The 22,478-nt window shown below is 34.4% G+C and overlaps 2 protein-coding genes across 5 annotated transcripts in view; one reads left to right on the top strand and one right to left on the bottom strand.

Annotated features, from left to right (window-relative positions):
- The window catches only part of LOC100876773 (uncharacterized), a 47,704-nt gene that overhangs the window by 8,020 nt on the left and 17,206 nt on the right, over window positions 1-22,478 (top strand). Inside the window, exons 2-4 of one of the 3 annotated variants that reach the window (XM_076541992.1) lie at window positions 501-572; window positions 15,711-16,101; window positions 18,883-19,051. In XM_076541992.1, coding sequence (XP_076398107.1) covers window positions 501-572; window positions 15,711-16,101; window positions 18,883-19,051 — 632 coding nt within the window. Of the gene's footprint in view, window positions 1-500; window positions 573-4,645; window positions 5,043-15,710; window positions 16,102-18,882; window positions 19,052-22,478 lie in introns of those variants that run through there. The other 2 variants (XM_076541993.1, XM_076541991.1) reach the window with 2 other exon arrangements.
- LOC105663233 (uncharacterized) lies at window positions 19,393-22,229 on the bottom strand. 2 transcript variants are annotated; one of them, XM_012290870.2, is made up of 2 exons: window positions 21,635-22,229; window positions 19,393-21,285 (listed from the first exon to the last, which is right to left on the bottom strand). In XM_012290870.2, exons 1-2 carry the CDS (start codon window positions 21,998-22,000, stop codon window positions 21,220-21,222), a joined length of 432 nt encoding a protein of 143 aa, XP_012146260.1. In that variant the 5' UTR covers window positions 22,001-22,229; the 3' UTR covers window positions 19,393-21,219. The 2 variants fall into 2 exon arrangements, with proteins under 2 accessions (XP_012146260.1, XP_012146261.1); XM_012290871.2 differs by having other exon boundaries at window positions 19,401-21,285; window positions 21,653-22,202.

Here is a 22,478-nt window from a genome sequence, read left to right as displayed (position 1 = left end):
CGTTCGTTCCCCACTGTCGTAGCACGTGGAGACGCGCCTCTTTCAATTTTTCATACCTTATCGACCTGTGGATTCAACCTTCTGTCGGCCGCCGAGATACGCTTAAGAAAATCTAGAAAAGGGTCAGGAGTAGGGACGATAAAAGTGCAACGATGACGTGTTGCGCTTCGATGCCCAACGATTGTCCCTATGTAGTCAACGTTTTGCTGGAAGCGTTTATCGCTGATATTATCCTGCATTATGAGAGGAAACGAGGACGTTTTATGACGAACTCGGTGAAATTAAAGAGATTTACGACCGTATTACACTTGTATTACATTCTTCGGTGCGTTGCTGTAATGTTTTGAGCGATGCTCACAAATCGTTAAGAAATGAATTACTTATAACATGGTCGAAATTGATCGAACATTAGAATCATTTAATAGATCATATTATCTTGTTCATGTCACTGTTTTATCGAATTTAGAGATTACTAATATTCGTTTTGTTTAATGTTTCAGGCGCAAAATTAAAGCGGGAACGCACGGAACAAGATGACTTGTTTTGCGAAGAAAAGTTGCTCATTATCGACGGTAAGTAAACAACGTACTTAAAATTGTTCAGAGTTGGAAATTTTTAATCATTTATGACAGATTAACTCCATTGTCATTGTTTTAATGTCACTCGAAAATGTGAGCTATATACGTTGGAGGAAGATAAAATAGTGACGCGTAAACGGAATAAATGTCACCTGTTGACAAAAATAACATAACTTTTTGGCCAAGCTAATACATAATCATGAGATACTGCTATGTTTTGGACTACTAAATCGAGAGCAAACAATAACTGTTTTTCCACAGTTAAACGGTATATTCGTGATATTCCCTGCAAGCGAACATGCGTATGCTGTTTTAACTATCCAATCGATTGTTCTCCTTATTACGATGGTCATGCATAATTCACCGAGTACAAACGATTTCTAAGGTATCGTCGACAGTCAGCTTCTTTACGTGACGAGGCACTGTATCGTTGTTAATTAAACGCATTGTGTCAACGAACACGTAAAAACGTACGGAAGGGGTCAGAATAGTCCAATTCTTCGAACATGCATAATGGAACGGCTCGATCGACTATCCCTACCTATTTCTCTTACTTTTATCACCGAGCGTGCCGAGAGGCTAACGATTCTCATTTGCGTCGATTGCGTTTCGAAACGCACTCGCAATTTCGCGGTGATCGCATTCAGTTTCAAGGGATTGTAGAAAGAGAAGGGAGATCGGGTCGAGCAGTGATGGGCAGATGCCCGCCGAAGAGCTCGCTGCCACTGACGTGCATGATGCGGGCGAGTGGAACGAGAAAAACTATTTCGAATCAGTTTTCAAATTTATTTCGATGTTTTTGAATTTTCACATTTTCTAAATTTTTTAATTTTCCAATTGACTAGATATTTCAAATTTGTGATCGTATTTATGGGGTAGACTGGGAGTATGACTATTGGTTATCGATATCTTATTGATATATTATTAGCGTTTAAAGATATAATAATAATATTATGATATATTTCATGCAAATAATAGGAGTCACTGAGTTTTAAAATTTCGAAATTTTAGGATAAAATTTGATACCTAGGGAAATTCATAATTTTGGAAATTTTTTGAAAAAATTTGACATCTAGGGAAATTCATAAACTTGAAGATTTTAGAATAAAATTTGATATCTAGGGAAATTTATAAATTTGAAAATTTTAGGATAAAATTTGATATCCAGGGAAATTCATAAATTTCAAAATTTGGAAATTTTAGGATAAAAATTGATATCTAGGGAAATTCATAAATGTGAAAATTTCAGGATAAAATTTAATATCTAGGGAAATTCATAACTTGAAAATTTTAGGATAAAATTTGATATCTAGAGAAATGCATAAATTTAAAAATTTGGAAATTTGACAATTTTTTGAAAAAATTTGATATTTAAGGAAATTCATAATTTGAATCTTTGAGAATTTGTAAATTTATAAATATAATAATTTGAAATCTAGATTTGTAATTTGAAAATGTAGAACTATGAAATTCCAAAATTTTTAAATTCAACCCCAAGAGAATGTAAAATTCAGGAATTTATAAATTGAAAAATTGTTGAGATTCATAAATTGCCTATTTCACTCGCTTCTCCCTTTAACGATACCTGAGCGACGTTATCGATAACGATATCGATAGTCAGAGCTCGAGGCTAGACAGCAATCCATCGGACAAGGACAGAGTGTCGCGGGTGACTGGAGGCAACTCTCGCGTGAACGGAGATGTCACGGAAAACGGCGCGGCGCGGCTCGGCGTCGGAGGGTACCGAGAGGGGGGAGATCGGTCGGCGTCGGTGCCGCCGTCGCCGTCGCCACTGGCGGCGTGCACGGTTCGCCGAGGTGGGGCAAAGGGAGCAGGGGATCGTCATCCTCAGGTTGGAGGCGGTGGCACTTACGTTTAGGCTTCAGTCGGCACCCGCGATTCACGCGGTACTGAGTTTCCTTCGTTTATCGAATATTCCGCGCACGGTCGTTACGAGTGATCGACCATCCCTGATCGATCTCCTTCTGTCAGAGCCGATCGATCGTTTTCGTTACCCGGCTAAGCTTCGAACCGGCTGTTACTGCGCGTAAAAGGTCGCTGGACGCGTTGCAGACATGCCTTTATCAGCAACGATTACACAAGTGAGATTCGTCGAAGAAAGCTCGCGTTACGGATAGATCACGCACCTTCCAGAATCTGCCGAAAGGGAAATTCTGTCCGGAGATCACATCTATGAAACTTTCATGATCGATGCCCAATTAAGGATCTCCGTGTCAAAGGGCGAAACCCGGGGAAATATAGACACACGGAGAGTGTTTCGAAAGTTGTGATTTTTTTCCAGCCGGATTAAACGGCGACCTCGTCGTAACCGCTTCCCCTCTCTGTGAAACTGTGACGCAGCCCTCTCTCTTTTCCACGCGCTTCACATTCCCGGTCGTTTCCACTTCTTTTCGACTGGCTGCTCGTTCGACGCGTCCTGGACGACAGTTTTATCGGCGAGCCAGCCACTACATGACGTGTCTATTTAACTTCGACCGCGATCACTCGAAAGGAGCCTTCTCTGTGCCGTGTAAGTTCTACCTCCAGTGCTGGCGAACCCTCCCCGCGTGCACGTGCCAGGAATTTACAAATATTTATCAAGCCGATTACGTGCTAGACGCTTTTTACACACGCATAGTAATTAAGCAGGCATTTTAAAAATAGATCATTAACTCGTGTAAACTTTGATACGTTAGCGGAGACTTTCGTAAAGGTGGACTCACGGCTGGTAATTTGGCAGTTGAATCCTATTGGTCCGCCGGGCGCGCGTACTACATACACAATTTATTTAATAATTAAATTTTGTAGTAGGATGCTGTATGACTTATATCTTGCCATTTTTAATAATCTGAATTTTTACTGAATTTTTCCGGTTAATATCTTAATTAGTTCTTTTCTCATAAAACTTAATTTGCATAATGTAAGAATTAGAAAATATTGCACAATTTACAAGCGCATAAAATACCACCTATAAGTAGTTGAGATGTCAGTAAAATTTTTGTGCTTACCATTTCTGGCACGCGTATTATGGCTTGGAGGTGTGACTATCGATTATCGATATTTTTATCGATATTGGTACAGTATATTATACGTCGATAATATCGTTAATGCGGAAAGAATTTATCGATGTTGAAGTAGAATGCAATGCGTAGTTTATTGGTACACCTTCATACATTGCAGTTTTTTTATTTTCAGCGTAAACACACCTTATATGTTAGGTTCCTTGAAATAGCTTACTTTATTAGGTTTTATGATCAGTATATCGCCCATTCTGCATTTTCTTATCAAAATCTGTTCGTATGTCATTCATAACGTTGTTTATCTATCATCGCTAAGTTAATATTTATCTATGTACATTGTTGAAGTACTGTTATTGTTGCATCTGTTTAACTGAAGTGTAAATTATTTTGACTACACTGCTCTGAGAAGATAAGATAGAAATTTGCTAACAGGAGAATTTAATAATTGAGAAAAATTGGAAAAGTTTGATAATTTGGAAAGTGGAAATTAGGAGATGTGAAATTAGGAATTTTGGAAATTGAAAAATAGGGAAAATTGATGATATGGAAAAGTGGAAAATGCAATATGTAAAATAGAAAAATTTAGAAATTAGAAAATCAGAAATTTAGAGGTTGAGATACAGAGAAAATTATAAAGTTGGAAAATTGAAGAAAAGCAACAGTGCAAAATTTTGTAAGTGTAAATTTGCAAATTGAAATTGTAACATTAGAATATAAGTAAATGTAGAAGTTGGCAAAGATGCAAATTCCAAAAATGAAAGGAGGAAATCTGCAACTTTAATTACTGAAATAATTTCCTGTAGAAAGACAATAATCGGTTCCATCAAAAATTACATTTGAATAACAAAAACATGTTCTAAGAATTCTCTATTCCTATTAACGATATAATCGATAGGATTCGATATTATCGATAGTCCTGTATGAGGGGTTCGCCATCACTTAATCGAAGTTCCATCAGTATCGATCACGGTTTCTTGACCAGATCCTGTCACGACCTGCAATTACAGAATCGCAGAGCAGATGGATATAGAAACTGTTCGTTGGACGTGTTGAGACTAGAAGGCGAAGAAGAAGAAGATTCAGTGTGTGTTTGTGTAACGAGCAGTGCGAGCGTGTTCGTTCTTTTTTCTGCACGTGTGCGTTGTATGTCAGAGAGCAACGTGCGTATCGGGATTCGTGGTGAACATGGGTGTTCTGTTGGTCGCGGATGGCACGACGCCGATCCAGCCTCATATGAATTTGAACACGGTTAAAGCTGCGGGAGCGCAGCACGCGATCGACGTCGTTAACGAGACGAACAACAATGTAGACGGACTGAGAGACGCGAATAGCCTGATGCCGGCGCAGGTCGTCGGTATAATCGACATGGTCGTCAACGACCAACCGGTACGCAGCTGGATGCCGCCTCCGCCCAAGAAAAAATGGATACGGCATTATCTGCTCGGTGAGATAATCTTCGACTATAACTCCTTTCGCGTAACATCTACGGTCACCTTACGAACCGTCTTTGGACTTTGAGACCACGCCATGATAGAATTATTGCTATCGATAAGTTTTGATCTGATCGAAAGCTTCGTATATCGATAATATCGATAACTTCATATATTAATGGTATTGATAACATCGGTAATTACATATATTAATGATATCGATAACTACATATATTAATGACATCGATAACTTCGTATATTAATGACATCGATAACTTCGTATATTACCGATATTGATAATATCGATAACACCATATATTAATGGTATCGATAACTTCGTATATTACTGATATTGATAATATCGATAATAACATACAGGGTGTCCGCGCCAAAGTGTTACACCTTAATATCTCATGAACTATTGATGTCACGAAAAAGTGCTTATATGGAAATTGCAGGGTAAAAGAGGCCCTATGTTTTGGCAGAAGCAAAATTTTTTTATTGTTATTAATGTAAAAGATATGATGGTGAAGTTTCGTTTTTTTAAATGGAACTATATTTTTTTCTCGATCAGGTGATAGTGCTTTTCAAGACGAATTCATCAAGGTTTTATGTACTTACCCGATTTTTATTAGTTTTCGAGATATAACGCTTAGAAATTTACTGATTTTCAGCAGTGACATCTCGGTTTGACGAGTAAGTCATAAAAACGTTCTTATTGTTACGGTAAGTGCCGCTGGTTTGACTCTGCCTGCCGAAACAGATAGGCGGGGTGTATGGGCAAAATGGCAGATCCGAAGAGTAAGAAACGTGAAAAGTATTGTCCATTACGGTTTAAGTTTTCCGTATCGAAGATGATATTAATTGTAATTTGGAAGGTTGGGACATTTATTTAAATGTTTCAGTACAAGTTAGGTATAAAGACAATTTAACAATATAACTGACTTGAAAAATAGAATACACAATGCATGCGTAAATATCCCGTGCGAAATTATGGAAAACGTCGAGAACGAATTTGTAAAACGTATACAAACTTGTATTTCAAATAGCGGAAAGCACGTGGAATAAATTTTTTGCATATTATTTTTTGTTAAATTGTCTTTATACCTACCTTGTACTGAAACATTTAAATAAATGTCCCAACCTTCCAAATTACAATTATTATCATCTTCGATACGGAAAACTTAAACCGTAATGGACAATACTTTTCACGTTTCTTACTCTTCGGACCTGCCATTTTGCCCATACACCCCGCCTATCTGTTTCGGCAGGCAGAGTCAAACCAGCGGCACTTACCGTAACAATAAGAACGTTTTTATGACTTACTCGTCAAACCGAGATGTCACTGCTGAAAATCAGTAAATTTCTAAGCGTCATATCTCGAAAACTAATAAAAATCGGGTAAGTACATAAAACCTTGATGAATTCGTCTTGAAAAGCACTATCACTTGATCGAGAAAAAATTATAGTTCCATTTAAAAAAACGAAACTTCACCATCATATCTTTTACATTAATAACAATAAAAAAATTTTGCTTCTGCCAAAACATAGGGCCTCTTTTACCCTGCAATTTCCATATTAGCACTTTTTCGTGACATCAATAGTTCATGAGATATTAAGGTGTAACACTTTGGCGCGGACACCCTGTATATTAATGGTATCGATAACATCTATTATTCCATGTGCTGATGGCATCGTTAATGTCGTTGTGATATCTTCATAATGTCTAATTAAAAACTGTAAAATAGTTTATTGTTCAAATCTAATTTTCACTGCAAATTTAAGTAACAATAAATATACTTGATAATAATCTGACCCTGTTGACCTAACCGAAACTAATAATGTAACTGAACTGAACACTAATTCCAATTATAACCTGATATAAAGCTCACTGAACATAACCATAATCTAATACAAATACATTTAATATAACAATGTAATCTAACTTAACTCAAAGTTTATCCAATCTAATAATCTTAACCTAACCTAATCTTGTCTTACCTAATGTACTAATCTAACAGAATCTTAGTTCTAACTTGATTTAATATTAAGAAAACTTACCTCCAAAGGTCATTTTAATTTTAATTTAGACTTTGCTTAATTAACATCAAGCTTTACCTAATATAACCTAACCTAACCTAACCTAACCTAATCTTAACTGAACCTAAATATAACCTAACCTAAATATAACTTGATATAAAATAACCCATACGTTATCTAATTTTAACCTAATCTAGTACGTTTTAATGACCTAACTTAAACCTAGTTTAATTTAAACATAACCTCAAACTTAACCCTAATTTAAATTGAAGCTAATCTATTTTATCCTAAACTATCATAACCTAAATATTTTCCTAACAAATCTAATCCACAATAATGATATTCAAACTTTAAATTAGAATAAGTTTAGGGTAATTTTTACAAATCTCAAAGTATCTCAATTTTGACATTTTTTTAAAATTGTAACTTGCCTTATTTGCAAGCAAAGTAATAAGTAATATAATTCACAATATTACTAATTTTGTTTAATGAAATATTTTTGCTGTAACCTACATAACTTTTATGATGAAATGGCCAATTTATTAATTAAATGTTAATATAAGTTGTTTATTATTGAGTAACTTGAGTATTGAGTAACTGAAGCACTTGCTGATTTCGTATGAAAATCTTGGATTATAACTTTGACCAATTCAGTGAACTCTGACCAAACAAGGTTAAGTTCGATGAGTCAGAGAGTTTATTTAGCGGAAATAGTGTTGACAAGAATTGCGGATTTTGATTAATGCGATCAAGAAGCGTGTTGTGTCTGCTTAACCCTTTCGACCCGACATTGGTATATCGTAGACAACATAAACCTTGACTGATGAAATTGTTTCATATCTTACTATAACACAATAAATAATTATTTTGATTTTAATCGACAACCATAATATAATATCCAAATATCTGTTAATCCTATGAACTATCAAACTAAACCTAATTTTTCATTACCATTTAGTGACAAATTGACAGTGACAATTTGTCACTAAATGAAGTCTAATAAATGTTAAGGTTTTGCATTTCAACATTTGTCAAGATCCCATGAACTATCAAACTAAACTTAATTTTTTATTACCATTTTGTGACAAATTGTCACTATAAATTTGTCACTAAATGAGGGCTAATAAATATTAAAGTTTTGCGTTTCAACATTTGTCAAGTTTCCTAATGAACGATGTGATATATTAGTCCGCAATAAGTCATGTTTAGCTTAAAGATGTGGGATCGTAATTCGAAGAACAATTAATGACGCTCGTTGGAAATGTCCGTGTGTATCTCGTAATTACTCGGATTTCCTATTTCGTCTTCCTCACGAATGTCCACTTGTCTGCCCGTTATCTTACGGCACGTGGTTGCTCGACTTCGTATCGCGACCGTGACACTGCACTTAACCATCGACTACTAGTAACGATCCTCTGTGCAATGCAGTTTTCAACACTAGTTGAGATACTGCGAGTATACAAGCTTGCGTAACACAGGGTGCTCCCAAATTTCTAATATGTGTACAGAGTTCATAATTTCCTACTTTCGTATTTCCATATTTTCTACATTCTAAAAGTCTTGGATTTCTAAATTTGTCAGTCTTTTAATTATCAAGTTTACAAACGTGATAGTTGGTAAATTTTCAGAATTCAAGATAGTGAGTGCCTTAAATTTGTAATTAAGAGATTCCAAACGTAAAGACTATAAACTCCAAAATTCCAAAAACCAAAATTGCAAATTCAAAAATTCTAAAATTCCAAATCCTAAATCCCAAATTCCCAAATTCTCAAATTCCAAAATTTCAAAATTCTAAAATTGCAAATTCCAAAATTCTTAAATTCCAAAATCCCGAAATTCCAAAATTTCAAATCCCAGAATTCTAAAATTCCAAATTTCTAAATCCCAAAATTCCGAATTCCAAAATTTCAAATCTCAAATCCCAAAATTCCGAATTCCAAAATTCCAAAATCCCCAAATTCTCAAATTCCAAAATTTCAAAATTCTAAAATTGTAAATTCCAAAATTTGAAGTCCCAAAATTCCAAATCCCATAATTCCAAATTCCCAAAATTCCAAATTCCCAAAATTCCAAATTCCCAAAATTCCCAAAATTCCAAATTCCCAAAATTCCAAATTCCCAAAATTCCAAATTCCCAAAATTCCAAATTCCCAAAATTCCAAATTCCCAAAATTCCAAATTCCCAAAATTCCAAATTCCCAAAATTCCAAATTCCCAAAATTCCAAATTCCCAAAATTCCAAATTCCCAAAATTCCAAATTCCCAAAATTCCAAATTCCCAAAATTCCAAATTCCCAAAATTCCAAATTCCCAAAATTCCAAATTCCCAAAATTCCAAATTCCCAAAATTCCAAATTCCCAAAATTCCAAATTCCCAAAATTCCAAATTCCCAAAATTCCAAATTCCCAAAATTCCAAATTCCCAAAATTCCAAATTCCCAAAATTCCAAATTCCCAAAATTCCAAATTCCCAAAATTCCAAATTCCCAAAATTCCAAATTCCCAAAATTCCAAATTGCAAAATTGCGAATCCAAAAATGTCAAAATTTGAAAATTCCAAATCCCAAGATTCCAAATTATTAAATATTATTTTCCCAACTTCTCAACGTCCCAAAATTACCACTCCACATTTGCCAACCTAAAACTGTACACACAAAGCAACCCTCTTATAACCACGAACCTTAATTTGCAAATGCCCCATAAATCAACATACATTCTAATTATATCAATTACATCATGGGACACCCTGTGTACTGCACTTTTTATTGATCATACCATCGTGACCGGGAAACATTTGCCATACACTTCCCAGCAAAAGCTACTGTTTAGTTGGTGACATTCAAGCGACGAACACGCAATGCTTACCGATTAACAAGAAGTACTTACACGTGCTAAGTCCTCGAACAGACTTATTTTAACACCTTCGTTGCGATGTTTGTTGTGTAAGAATCGCTAATCGATCGCTAAAACTTGACAAACAACTTACCGTTTAATCTCGTACCGTTAACAAAAAAATTTATCGGGTCAGTTTGTCCCTTTTTCTTTTTTGTTTAATATGTTAACTGCCACGTTATTCATATATGAGTGCCACTTAAATTTCTATGGGAAACTATTAGGGCATCCATCTTGGGAGTTTGAAGTTTTAAATTTTCAATTTTGAAGTTTTCAAATTTAATTTTTAATATTAGTAAGTTTCGACAAATTTTTATTTAGAAATTTTCATTATTAATATGGGAATACAGACATTTTTGAGTTATTAAATTTACACATTTAAGGATTTTCATATTTCTAGAGTTATTTAGGAATTTTGAAATTTGTGAGCTTCGAGAATTGTAAATTTTGTAATTTGTAGATTTTGAAATTTGGGAAGTTAAAAATATGCTAAATTGAATATTTAGAACATTATTATCTTACGTGCACAGCGAACCTGACATGGCACAGCTATTTTATCGTTATTATAGAGTAGCGTAGATTCTTATAAGATAATCGCACCTCTTATTTACTCCCACGCATCAGTAAATTCGCCGTGCGTGTATTTCTTTATTTGCACAACGTAATCAAGAGTTCTTTTATGTCACTGATAAGGATAATCGTGGTGATTTTCGAATTGAGAAACGTAGAAATTTGACAGCTTGAGATTCACTGTTACTTCAATCATTTTTATTCCCATTAAGAATATTATCAGCAACATTTCGATGTTACCAACATTTATCGATATTGATCCGTACTCCAAAATGGCGTAATCCTATAAGGTCTCTTCGTTAAAACAACAGGAGTTCAGACTTTAAACACAGAAGAGACGAACCGTTAAAAGGAGCGTGTCTTTTTTTCTTCGGCATCGAGGATGCTTCGACTTAAAGTGGTTACGTAGAGCCTATAAATATTCTTTAGCTGGACGTTGGGTTCTCGCGTTACACAGGACCACTGATTGAGCTAGCGAGGTTAGGTTAGGTTACATTCGTTAAAACTTTAAATACTGTACACCAAAATTGTATATCTATCTTAAATTTTTAAATTTCACTTTCTAATAGACTGAACATAATTTTTGCAGCTACTTTTGTTAAAATACTAGAATCCTTTTAGAGATGATTCTCGAGTTTGAAAAGTGAGAGAATTTTTTCCCAATTTTAAACCAGTAGCTAAACACACAAAATTTTAAGTTATTAATATACTACAAAAAAGATACTGTTTACATAGGTATGTGGTCATTGCTGAATTTCGAAAGACTAACTTGAGAAAGACTAATTATTTCTAGGAACATTCTTCTGAATAACTGTATGATGTCATAAAATGATACAACTTGAATATTAATTTTTATAAAAATAACATTTATAAAACAGACAAAACAATTCGTCACTATCTAAATTTTTAATCAACAAGAAGTTAAGAAAAATGATTTTGAATATTATTTTCTAATACCTGAGTTTATTATACAAATAAATTATATATCGAATCAAATTCTTGAACGTGAATTGTAATTTTGAATTTTCGACAGGAAGTCGAAAAAATAATCGCCACGCGAGGGTATTATATCGATTGAAGTAGCGTTCGGTTTCGGTATTCGGTCGTAAACGGGCATGCTTACATTTACATCTAGTTACTTTGACCTCCAGTCGAAGGCTGATTTCATGCCGATTTTGCAGATAAAAGAACAGTCACGTTCTTTCGTCTCTTTGCCCATTTTAGCTCATCCTACAGGATTAGCATTCGAACGTCTGTCTAGACCAGTGGTTCTTAACCTTTTTCAACTCACAGAACAAAAACTCTTCATTATAAACAAATTTTTTGTAACATTTAAATCGCTAAAAAATGTGGTTTTCGAAATGAGTAGATCCGATGATAGGTTTAGAAAATTTACCATTTATCAAAATTTTTGAATATGGAGACTTTTGAATTTTGGAATTTAGGGATTTGTTGAACTTAGTGATTTTTGAATTTTTGAATTTAGGGATTTTTGGAAGCTAGTGATTTTTTGAATTTAGGGATTTTTCAGTTTTCGAGTTTAAGGATTTTTGGATTATGGAATTTAGGGATTTTTGGATTTTGGAATTTAGGGAGTTTTTGAATTTAGTAATTTTTGAATCTTGAATTTTAGAAATTTTTTGAGTTTTGCAAGTTAGTGGCTTTTAGAATTTAGGGATTTTTGGAAGTTAGTGATTTTTAATTTTGGAATTTATGGTTTTTTTAGAATTTAATGGTTTTTGAGTTTTGAACTTCAGGGACTTTTGGAATTTAGTGCTTTTTGGATTTTGGTCTTTAGGGATTTTTGTCATATGTTTTCAAGTTTCAAACTTTCAAAATCCACATTATCAATGTTCCAAATTTTCAAAACGTCTATTTATCAAGTTACCAAGTTTTCAAATCTTGAATTCCTATATTTTCAACTTTGTAACTTACCTACATTTGTATAAAGGTAAACCTACAAATTCATATCTCTAAAACTCAAGAAAACTTAAAAATTAAAATCTCTAATTAAAAGTAAAAGAAATTAAATCACTTCAATAAATACTTCATTAACGTAAGAATAATATTTTACTTTATTTAAATAATGTGTATTGCCCAAGACACGTCCTAATTAATAAATATAGTTGTTTTGTGAACTGGCATCAGCATTGAAAATGAATAAATCAAGTAATTTAATCTGCAACCATCTGAAAGCGTCGGAAGCATTGCATCGATGTTTTAGTTGAAGGTTCGAATATAAATCGAGCGAACTTTTTATCGATTCGTTGATTTATCAGTTTTGTTAGAGAAACTTTCTGCGTTCTAAGGATGGGTTCACGCATCGGTTTACCTGAATAATTCAAGACGCGACAGACAAGAGCAATTTTCTTACTTCCACGTGGTGAATGAATAATGCTTAATTTAATAAAACACTGTCGCGCGATTGTGCCGAAGAATTCAGCTTTTTATTAAAGCACATGCGTTCATCTTGCACGGTGGAATGAATAATTTCAACGACTTCTTACTGTTAAGTTTTTCTGCATTTCTCATATTTTATTTTCGCACTAAAATATTCATTGGCTCATTTCTTTTACGTTAGTCATAAGGTTAGGCAGAAATGTAGAATAATATAACCATAGATTTGTCGGGAAGATAAAATTCGAAGTCTACCGAAAAGATTCAATCTCTCGAATGCGTCAAGTATGTTACGCAAGATGAGACTTCCTGTTCATAGTTTATCGCACCAAGTAGGTCACTCGATAGAAATCGAACGATCTGCAAATGCGAAACTGCGAATCTATCGCTAACTATCGATTGATCGTCGATAAGTTTCGTAATTAAGATTTCTACTACAAAAGTGAAGTGCCTATCAAACTCTAATCAGATGTGTCACTGACACCATTAGCAGATTTTGATTAACGGACGGTACGATTTTGTCAAAGGATATATTACATCTATAAGTCATATTTCAATTAAATTTATCACAATAGATAAGTGTTTGTAAAAACCAAAATTAATATGAAGTTAAGTTGGTTAAATTAGATTAGAATATGGTTATATTAGATTTAAGTTAATTAAGATTAGGTTTAGATTACTTAAGACAAAGTTCAGTTTATGTTAAGTTAAGATTAGCTTAAACTTAGATTTGGATTATTACCTTAAGAAAAAATGGCTACCTAATTTTATCTTGTTGAACTAACCTGACCCATTCTTACTAACCTAACCCTAGTCTTACTTTAATGTAATAACCTAACCTAATCTAATGACATAATATCTAATCTAATTGAACATGTCTAATCCTAACTTAACCTTTACGGTCAGATTACAATTTATCAACCGTCTTTTAACTCTTGTTTGAAGTCCAAATGTAATCAACCGTTTAGCCAGGATTAACTAGACTTGACTGATAAAATCATGCAAATATCGATATCGATTTATCACTTTCTCTCTAACATTTAAATATTATTGACATTGACTTATAATCTGTAGGATTATAGCTCTAATTTTAATAAAAATAACCGGAGGAAAAACGTTGGAAGGCTAGAAAATCTTATTCCTTGATGGTTGAAGTCGCGTTTGCAAGGCACGTTTTAGCTTTATTCGCCGTAGACGACGATGCAGGCGTGCAAGGTATATCCGTCGGTGCTTTCTTGCTTCTTGTTCTCATGCTAACGTACACACGCCGGTCTTTAAGCCTGGAATAGATTTAGGAAGAGCCGAGCTATGCGACGAACCTTTGCCAAGTCGCTTGGTACATGAATGAGTTGGTTGCATGTGCGTACACGTGCTCCGCTAATTTATAGCATCGCGACGAATGGAAATTACGGTTCCCGCAGGATCGTCGTAGCAAAACATTTCGGTCGTTCCTGAGTATGCACTTCCACGATCTTCATTCTTAACTTTATCTTTCATAATATCGAGTTACAAATTGTTCAAAACCGTTATAAGGGCGCTGGTATACAAAACAAATATGGCGGATGTAAGAACATCGATATATCAACATAGCGATTATTTTAAATTATTAACATTTATAGCGACATCGAAAATTTATCGATAAAGTAGGAACTAAATCTGAATTAAATTAAAATTGAACATATAATTGTCTAAAATACTGTTACTTCTTTTATTATTATAAGTAAATAGGGTCACGTTTGTTTATAGCGCCAAAAGTATACAGCGGCCATTTTTATTAGTTCATACGCCGACCGTTAGTGTCGCGCGTCAAATTTCCTGTGTCGAAAATTATAGTGCTGTCAGAAATTGACGGGTAAGGACGTCGCACGTGTCGAGAGTGACTTTAAAGAAATGTGAAGGGAAACGCTATAGTGTGTATTTCAATTTAATTAACGGTGGACATCTGGAATGTTCTTGTATGAAGACATCTTGAAAATGAAATAAATAAGGGAAACGTAAGTTTATTATTCGTATCAATACAGTAGTCAGGAATACAATAGCATGTATCGTTACATGCTTCCGTTAACTGTATAATTATTTCTGAATTCGCAATTCTGATATGGAAACTAAAAAAAATAGATAGCTTTGGCAAGTGAAGAATTCGTATCGAAGCCATCGCCACTCCAGGAAGGCATTTGCTAATCTTAGGCGAGAACACAAGCCATTCAAGTTCGGGCATAGAATAGAATGGGCAAGAATGGAAGCTTTGTCGTCTGCATCGTAGAACGCAAGGAATTGCGGTGCCTCCATGAATGCCATCCAGAATGAAACTTTCGAGATCGTCCAAGTGCTTGGGAATTACCGCTGTAAAATCTTACCTTTACGAACTCTCTTTTCGTGGAAAAGCATTTACCCAGGAATTTCTCAATAGCGACTTTCGTGAATAAATACATACTATGTACACCGAGTCGTAAAATATATGTCAGATTTTATAGAGACTTTAAAATTATTCTTGCGATTTATGTAATTTATATAGTTATTGTTCAAAGATGGCAGTTTCACTTGTTAGGTTTATTTAAAAATTTCAAATGTACAGTCAGTTGTATATAGTTGAATTTCTGTTAGGAAAGGAAAAATCTTTCACCAATTTCAGTGAACGCTGTACATAAAGTGAACAATAACAAAAATCAGTTACAGGCAATCAATTTTATAGAAAGTGAAATATGATTTATATTCAGTTTTGCTATGATTGTATAATTTGCATATACAGTAAGTCTTTAGGAAAGTTTCGTTTTATGTTTCAGAGGAGGAACCGCCGGAAAACAACAGAACGAACGGGAATCACTCGGCAGGTTCCCGGGGGAGTCCCGTGATCTCAAGCACGCGAGTAACGCCACCCTCAGCGAGCTCAAATTCAAGTCATTTGACAACCCTTCACTCCGCGTCTCATCATCATCTTCCTCATCATCATCAACCACAGCAGCAACAGCAGCAGCAGCAGCAACAACAACAACCGCAACAGCAACCGCCTCAGCAACACCAGCATCACCATCATCACCACCATCATCACAATAATCACAACAGCACGCATAATCCATACGTGGAAAATCACAATTCGAATCACTCGCAGCAGAATGCTGGTAATCTCATCGTCGACGTTGAACCGAGCCACGACAATAAGAAGCATCGAAACGGGTAAGGAAATTTCAATTACGTTGCCGGATATAGTAGCAGATACTCTTGATATCTTTTCAAGTGCACGGGATTTTTGAAACTGATAAACTTACAAATTTTTATTTTTAGGAATATGGAGATGTGATGAGTTTTTGGAATTTAAAAATTTGTAAGTTTAGCTGGAAAATATAAGAATTTAAAAATTTGAGAACTTGGAAAATCTGAGAAAATTGCAGTCTTATTCATGTTTGTAATGTTATAATAGAGTAAATCATATTTTACATTCAGTTCGAATAAGAAATCTAATAAATTCAAGAATGATAGAATCAAGGGAAATTATTGATTCCGTAAACAAGATATAAGAAATTGCTCCTATTCAGTTCTCTTAACTATTCGCAGTCTTCCATTTAAATCACGAAGAAATGAGGGTTGATTTCTGCTAAACAAGTCAGAAAATTGAGTTACTCCCTGTTCATTATATTAACTACCATGTTTCAGTTCTGTTTTCCTTCTTTTATTATCACGTTTCGTATAACGCAATCTCGTAAGCGTTTATAGCAGTCTCTTACGTTATGTAGCATATTACATTGCATGAGTTTATCTATTAATAAACTTATTTTATTGCACTTTTATTACAACTGTTTAAAACTTTGTTAGTTGTTTTATTGCTGTTTGAGTACGTTGCTATAATACTATTCTATTAGTTTTGCTATATGACTATTCTTCTCTATTTTACTATTTTGCTATTTGATTTATGTGTTCTAAATCCTATAATGTTTTGAGTCCAAGATATTTTTGCATTTTTCACTTAAAGTATGTAAGTAAACTATTACAAAAATATTCAAGTATAAACTGATCTACAAATTGTACTTTTATTTTTTCTATTCTTTCTATTATTTCTATTTTCTTATTTACAGTATAAAATTAAACTATTACTATGCTATTTACTACCAGCTATTAATAACTTAACTCTAAAGCTACCCACACATAATACGCAATTTGAAATTAAAAATAAACAGACTAAACATAAATATACACATCGATTCTTTATACCGACACATGTCAAGAAAAGTATTTTAATACATTTCGCAATTTAAAAAAGGAAACTTGTGAACGGGTTAAATGACCCATCGGTAGCGTTAAACGATCAAAAACTTCTCTACAATGCAATTTTATAAGACAATTACAATACAAAAGTAAAGGTGTTGAATTTTCAGTAGAACGTACGTTTCTTTTCCGCAAAATTCCCTTTCGATTTTCTTCTTCACTTCTCTTTCTCCCTCTCTCTCTATCTTGGACTCACTTGACCTTTCCCATCTACAGTACTATTTCCATCGCGCCGTCTCTATCTATATTTCTTACCGTTTCTTTTCTCCTCCGTCATCCCCCTTCCTTAACGTCGTTTCTCCGTCTTCCTCCTGCTGTCGATATGTCAGCCTGTTGCTTCGTACGCTCTCCCTCTTCGTCTTCCGTGCTCTCTGTTTTCTCGGTGCACGGCCGAACGTCGAGGCAGTCTGCTATCCATTCACGCGGTGCACGTGTCCAGGGTGAATGGCACGTGCACGCTGCGTCGCTCACCGCGTCGCGTTATGCACCGTTCACACTGCTCCTTGCGAATCATTAAAATACTGTTCTGCCAAAGAACAGGTATACAAGACGCGACACTCAGGTAGCCACTTACATGTGAAAAATATCTCTTTAGACTGCTGTAAACGAGTGGGAAATTTAAATCAAGTGAACCTTATTTCATATCATAATAATTAAGAATCTGTTTGTCATACATGTTCTCTATATTACTTATAATGATTTTTGAAATATTTACTTTAATTTTACAACATTGAAAAAAAAGACATAAGATGACTTACATAATATATTTTAATATATAAATAATCTACATAATATATTTTAAGCATACATTACAGAAATGATTATTACAAATAACTTATAAAGAAAGGAACTATCACATGAAGGAGATGAATGTGTTACAGAGAAATGACAAAATATTTATTACAAATAAATTACTGATGAAATTATTCTTTACTAACCACCATATTTGTACACTGCGCATGCGCATTTTGCGCCGAAATCGTACCCTCTCTAAAAAGTAGTTTTCTTGAGTACCGCCTCTTGTTACTACTCTTTGGTTTTGCTTCGAAATAAGCAACAAGCTCGGGTCAGTTGCTTATTTCGAATCAGGTATGCTACTCGGCTTGACATTGTTTCTGAGCACGACGAGGGGGAATGTGGAGAAAAAACAAGGGGTTCGATGGAGCGGCAAACTATAAAGTGATCGGTTGAGCAACGTGTACTTCGGACAAGGATAGAGCGTGCTTTCTCATTTTAGCACTAATCAGAGTGAGAAAACATCTCGCTTTCACGGACCTCTCACTTTGGATCGTTCACTTGGCGGTGACTTCAAAGAGAAGGAAGGATAGTTGCTTATTTCGAATCACAAAAAATTTAGCAATATTTTTAGCTACTTCGTCCTGTTTCTCAAGTACTTAGTTTCCATACTTCTAACTTGAAAAGTTCCTAATTTACAAGTTTCTAAATTTTCTGATTTCCGAATTCTCAAATTTTGCAACTTCCTAAATTTTACAAATCGTCAGTTTCTCAAGTTCTCCAAATTCCTAAGTTTAATAAATTCTCCAGCTGCCCAATTTTTCAAATTCACCAATTTTGTATGGTTATTTAATTTATTATTGGTTGTTTAAATTTCATCTTTTTCATGCATCAATTTATAACCGTACTATATGTTCAATTATACGTATATATCTTTATATTTTCTTATTTTTGTTTCAGACCATGTGTGATCCGATCAGGTACCAGAGAAGTACACAACAAATTGGAGAAAAATCGAAGGGCGCATCTAAAGGAATGTTTCGAACTATTGAAAAGGCAACTGCCATCGCAAGAGGAGAAGAAGTCTTCGAATCTTTCGATACTCCACGCTGCAATAAAACATATACAGGTATGTGCAGTAATATAGAAATATTTGTTTCAGTAATTTATGTACTGTACAATATGTAGAAGATGAATTAGTTTAAATATTATCACTCTAAATATCTTTAGTGGAAGTTGTTTAAAAAGACTTCACTTACAATATAAAAGTACTATTATGTACTGATATTCTCTTCATGTATTTTACTAATTCCATTGTAAAAAATACTATTAATAGTGATTAGTTCTAACATAATTATATATTGAGTATTATTCTACTATACTATTAATTTTATTATAAAATTATAATTCTACTATAATAGTATACTACTAATTTTACTGTTCAGTTATAGTACTGTTCCATTATAATTGTATACTATTAATTCCAGTATATAATTATAGTATTATTTCACTATAGTAGTATACTATAATAGTATACTCCATTCTAGTTCTTTACTACTGTTCTATTAATTCTATTGTACAACTATTTAGTTGTTCCACCATTTCACTAATTTTAATATATAGGGCTACACTACTATTGTAATAAATTTACTATACAATTGTTCTGTTATTTCATACTATTCTACCATTATAGTTTTACTATACAATTATACTATTTCATTATTACAATAGTACTACCATTCTACTCTTTCATTACATTGCAATACTATCATACTATTACTATTTTACTATTCTATAATTTACAATATACTTTTAGCTAATTCTAACTTAAAACAACTTCAGTTAGAATTAAAATTTAATTCTACTTTAAGTACCCAGTTATACATAAGTATGTATAATTGAACGATATAATTATGTCCATATTAGCTTCACGAATACTTCACGACATATACAATGAACATTTTCGAGCCGTAGAAATGTGCTAATTGCGCTTCCTATTATGTTAGAACGGTTTCTAATGTCATGGGTTGACAAGTATGACCCAGCGTGAACTGGAATTTTCTGCACGGTAATCGGACACTGAGATATCGCAGCACCTGAGCATCTGAGTCACATAATTCTACTTTCGAGTCACGGTCAATATACTCGTAACAGATCATATCGTATTCGAACAATTATTGTTCTTTTTTCTTAGGCAATCGGTAGCTCGATTTTAGATACGTTTATTCCGTATTAATAAACTTCTGTACGCGAGATACTGCGTCCAATTAATCTCCATTCTGTTAATCGCTTTGGTTAATGTATTGCGCCTCGCAATTCACGTATCAACGGATGATGTAACACGCCATGATTGGTAAATACCAATTAGAGAGCATCGGCACGGAAATAAATCGTATTATTTTATCGCTGACTATTTTGCGTTTGCGCGTCTGCCGATTTTTGCAATCTATTTTTATCGCCGAAGAGCGGAAGATTTTTGAAATCGGCGATATAACAGGAGGTTATAGTCTTTGAAAACATGCAAATTTTATCTAGCACCTTTAGATATTTCTGAATTTCAAGTTTGAGAATTTATACATTAAAAAATAAGAATAATAATAATTTTTGTTTTTGATTTCTTTTATTATTAATTATTATATGAACATTTGAAAGTGCATTTATTTAATAGACATTTCATGACTTTTACATGTATCAAACTTTCCAATTGAAAAATTAATAAATTAACAATTTCGAATTGACAAATGTAAGAACTCACAAGTTTTCAAATTTGAAATTCGCGCGCTGCCCGCGTCAGTGCTGTACCCAGAACTGTACCAGAAAAACATCCTTTATATGGTTCATTTAATTTTAACTTTTCCCACAATCACGTCCATATAGCGATTTCACTACTATATTCTTCTTCCCATTTAAAATAAGTAAAAAATGAACCGATAAAATTAATTTGCTACCAGAAAGATTCACATGCATACGCGTCCCTGCGAAGGTCGCCTACACCTTTTTTCCCTTTTTCGTGATTCGACTGCAACCTTACCACCAGTTTTTTGGCCTTTCCCTCGCGACCCTGCAGTCTTCGTGTACTCTTTCTATGTCCGTCTTTTTCTCTTCTTTCTGTAACTTCTCTCTTCCGCTCCTCTCTCTTCAAACCACTCACATACTCTGTCTCTTTCTCGCTATACGCTTTCGGTCGATCTGCGCATGTTTCTCTTTTTATTTACTTACTGCACGATCTGTTTGTTCCTTTCCCATATGAGCACGGCATACGCGTATCGTTTCCATCGTACGTGCAAAACCAGAGTATCATATTTCTTTTCCTCCTTTCCTTTTTATCTTCTTTTTCTCTTTTCGGTCTCCGCTGTTCACTGGCTGAAAATTATTTTTTCCTCTCTTTTATTACTTTTATGATACGGCTATGTATCTACCTTGCACTTCTCTCGGGCTCTTTAAATTTTTTTTGATACACGAAATGTGTGATATTCAAGAAGTTAAAAAATTCATAAAATTGAAAATTTGATATCTTCCCAGATACTCAAATCTCAAAATCTATTTCCAAATTTCCATATCCCTAAATATAAAAAAGTGAAAATTCAAAAGTTCAAGTGTTAAAGAAACGTGAGAATTTGTAAGTAGTATATCTCTATACTTTCAACTTTCCAAGTAACGAAATCTCTGTAGATTATCAAAATTTCAGTCTGAAGATGTTAAGAGTAAGAACCTTCATCGTTGCACGCACCATGCACGCGGTTGCCCTCGTGATCTCTTCGGCGGGTAGTTGATCTTGTCCATCACAGTTCCATCTAATATTTTCTGTCTGGTGCATTTCATCTGGGCAGTTGTTCCCCTCGATTCTTCCCGCTGTTCTCCTGGCATTGTCCACGCAGTCTGTCTCGTTCGAATCTCCCCTTTCTCGCTCTAGGTCATCCTCTGCTGTCCCCACCGCGCAAGACGTTCTTTCTCTCTCCTCGTTTCGCCTGTTCGTTTTATATTGCTCTGTTTCTATGCAGTTTTGCGCTTGTGCGTACGCGGCTCCTCTCCACGTAGAAGCTGTACCTATATCGGTTCCACGTGACTCTGCGGCCATCGGTGTCACGCCGCATGGCACGTACGGCACACGCTGCTATCCGAACTTTTATCGTTCGTCACCATTGTCGGCGACTTCTAACTACTAATTCTCCACTGCGTGGGCAAAATAGTAGAACTCGAAGCTAATGTCGTAGGCAAACTCAAGTGCAACGAACGATTCCGTTGGACGCGGCGTACTTGGACATTTTTTTACCGGTTAAGTATACTCCGGTTAAGTAAATGAAACTGTTTATTTGCCAGATTCTTGAACTTTCCTGTTTTCGAAATGTCTAGATCCTTCAAATGATATTTAGATTATTAAACTCTTGTATTTTTAATTTTTTTAATTTTCAAGTTCTAAACTCTCCAACCCTAAATCTTTAAATTCTTAAAATGCCATAAATTCATGTATCCTCAAATTTTTAAAGAAATAAAGGCTGCGTTCCTAAATCCCTATATTCGAAAATACTTATGTCCCTAAATTCTTATACATATAC

This window comes from Megachile rotundata, chromosome 2 (genome assembly GCF_050947335.1).
Source record: "Megachile rotundata isolate GNS110a chromosome 2, iyMegRotu1, whole genome shotgun sequence".
Taxonomy (NCBI): domain Eukaryota; kingdom Metazoa; phylum Arthropoda; class Insecta; order Hymenoptera; family Megachilidae; genus Megachile; species Megachile rotundata.
This window is presented reverse-complemented; position numbering and strand designations above follow the sequence as displayed.

Excerpts from the sequence above, each read along its gene's own strand:
- LOC105663233 (XM_012290870.2), bottom strand. The coding sequence starts at position 22,000 with ATGGCCGCAGAGTCACGTGGAACCGATATAGGTACAGCTTCTACGTGG. Across the intron at positions 21,286-21,634 it reads TGGTGCGTGCAACGATGAAG|CCAGTGAACAGCGGAGACCG; the intron begins GTTCTTACTCTT and ends AATAATTTTCAG.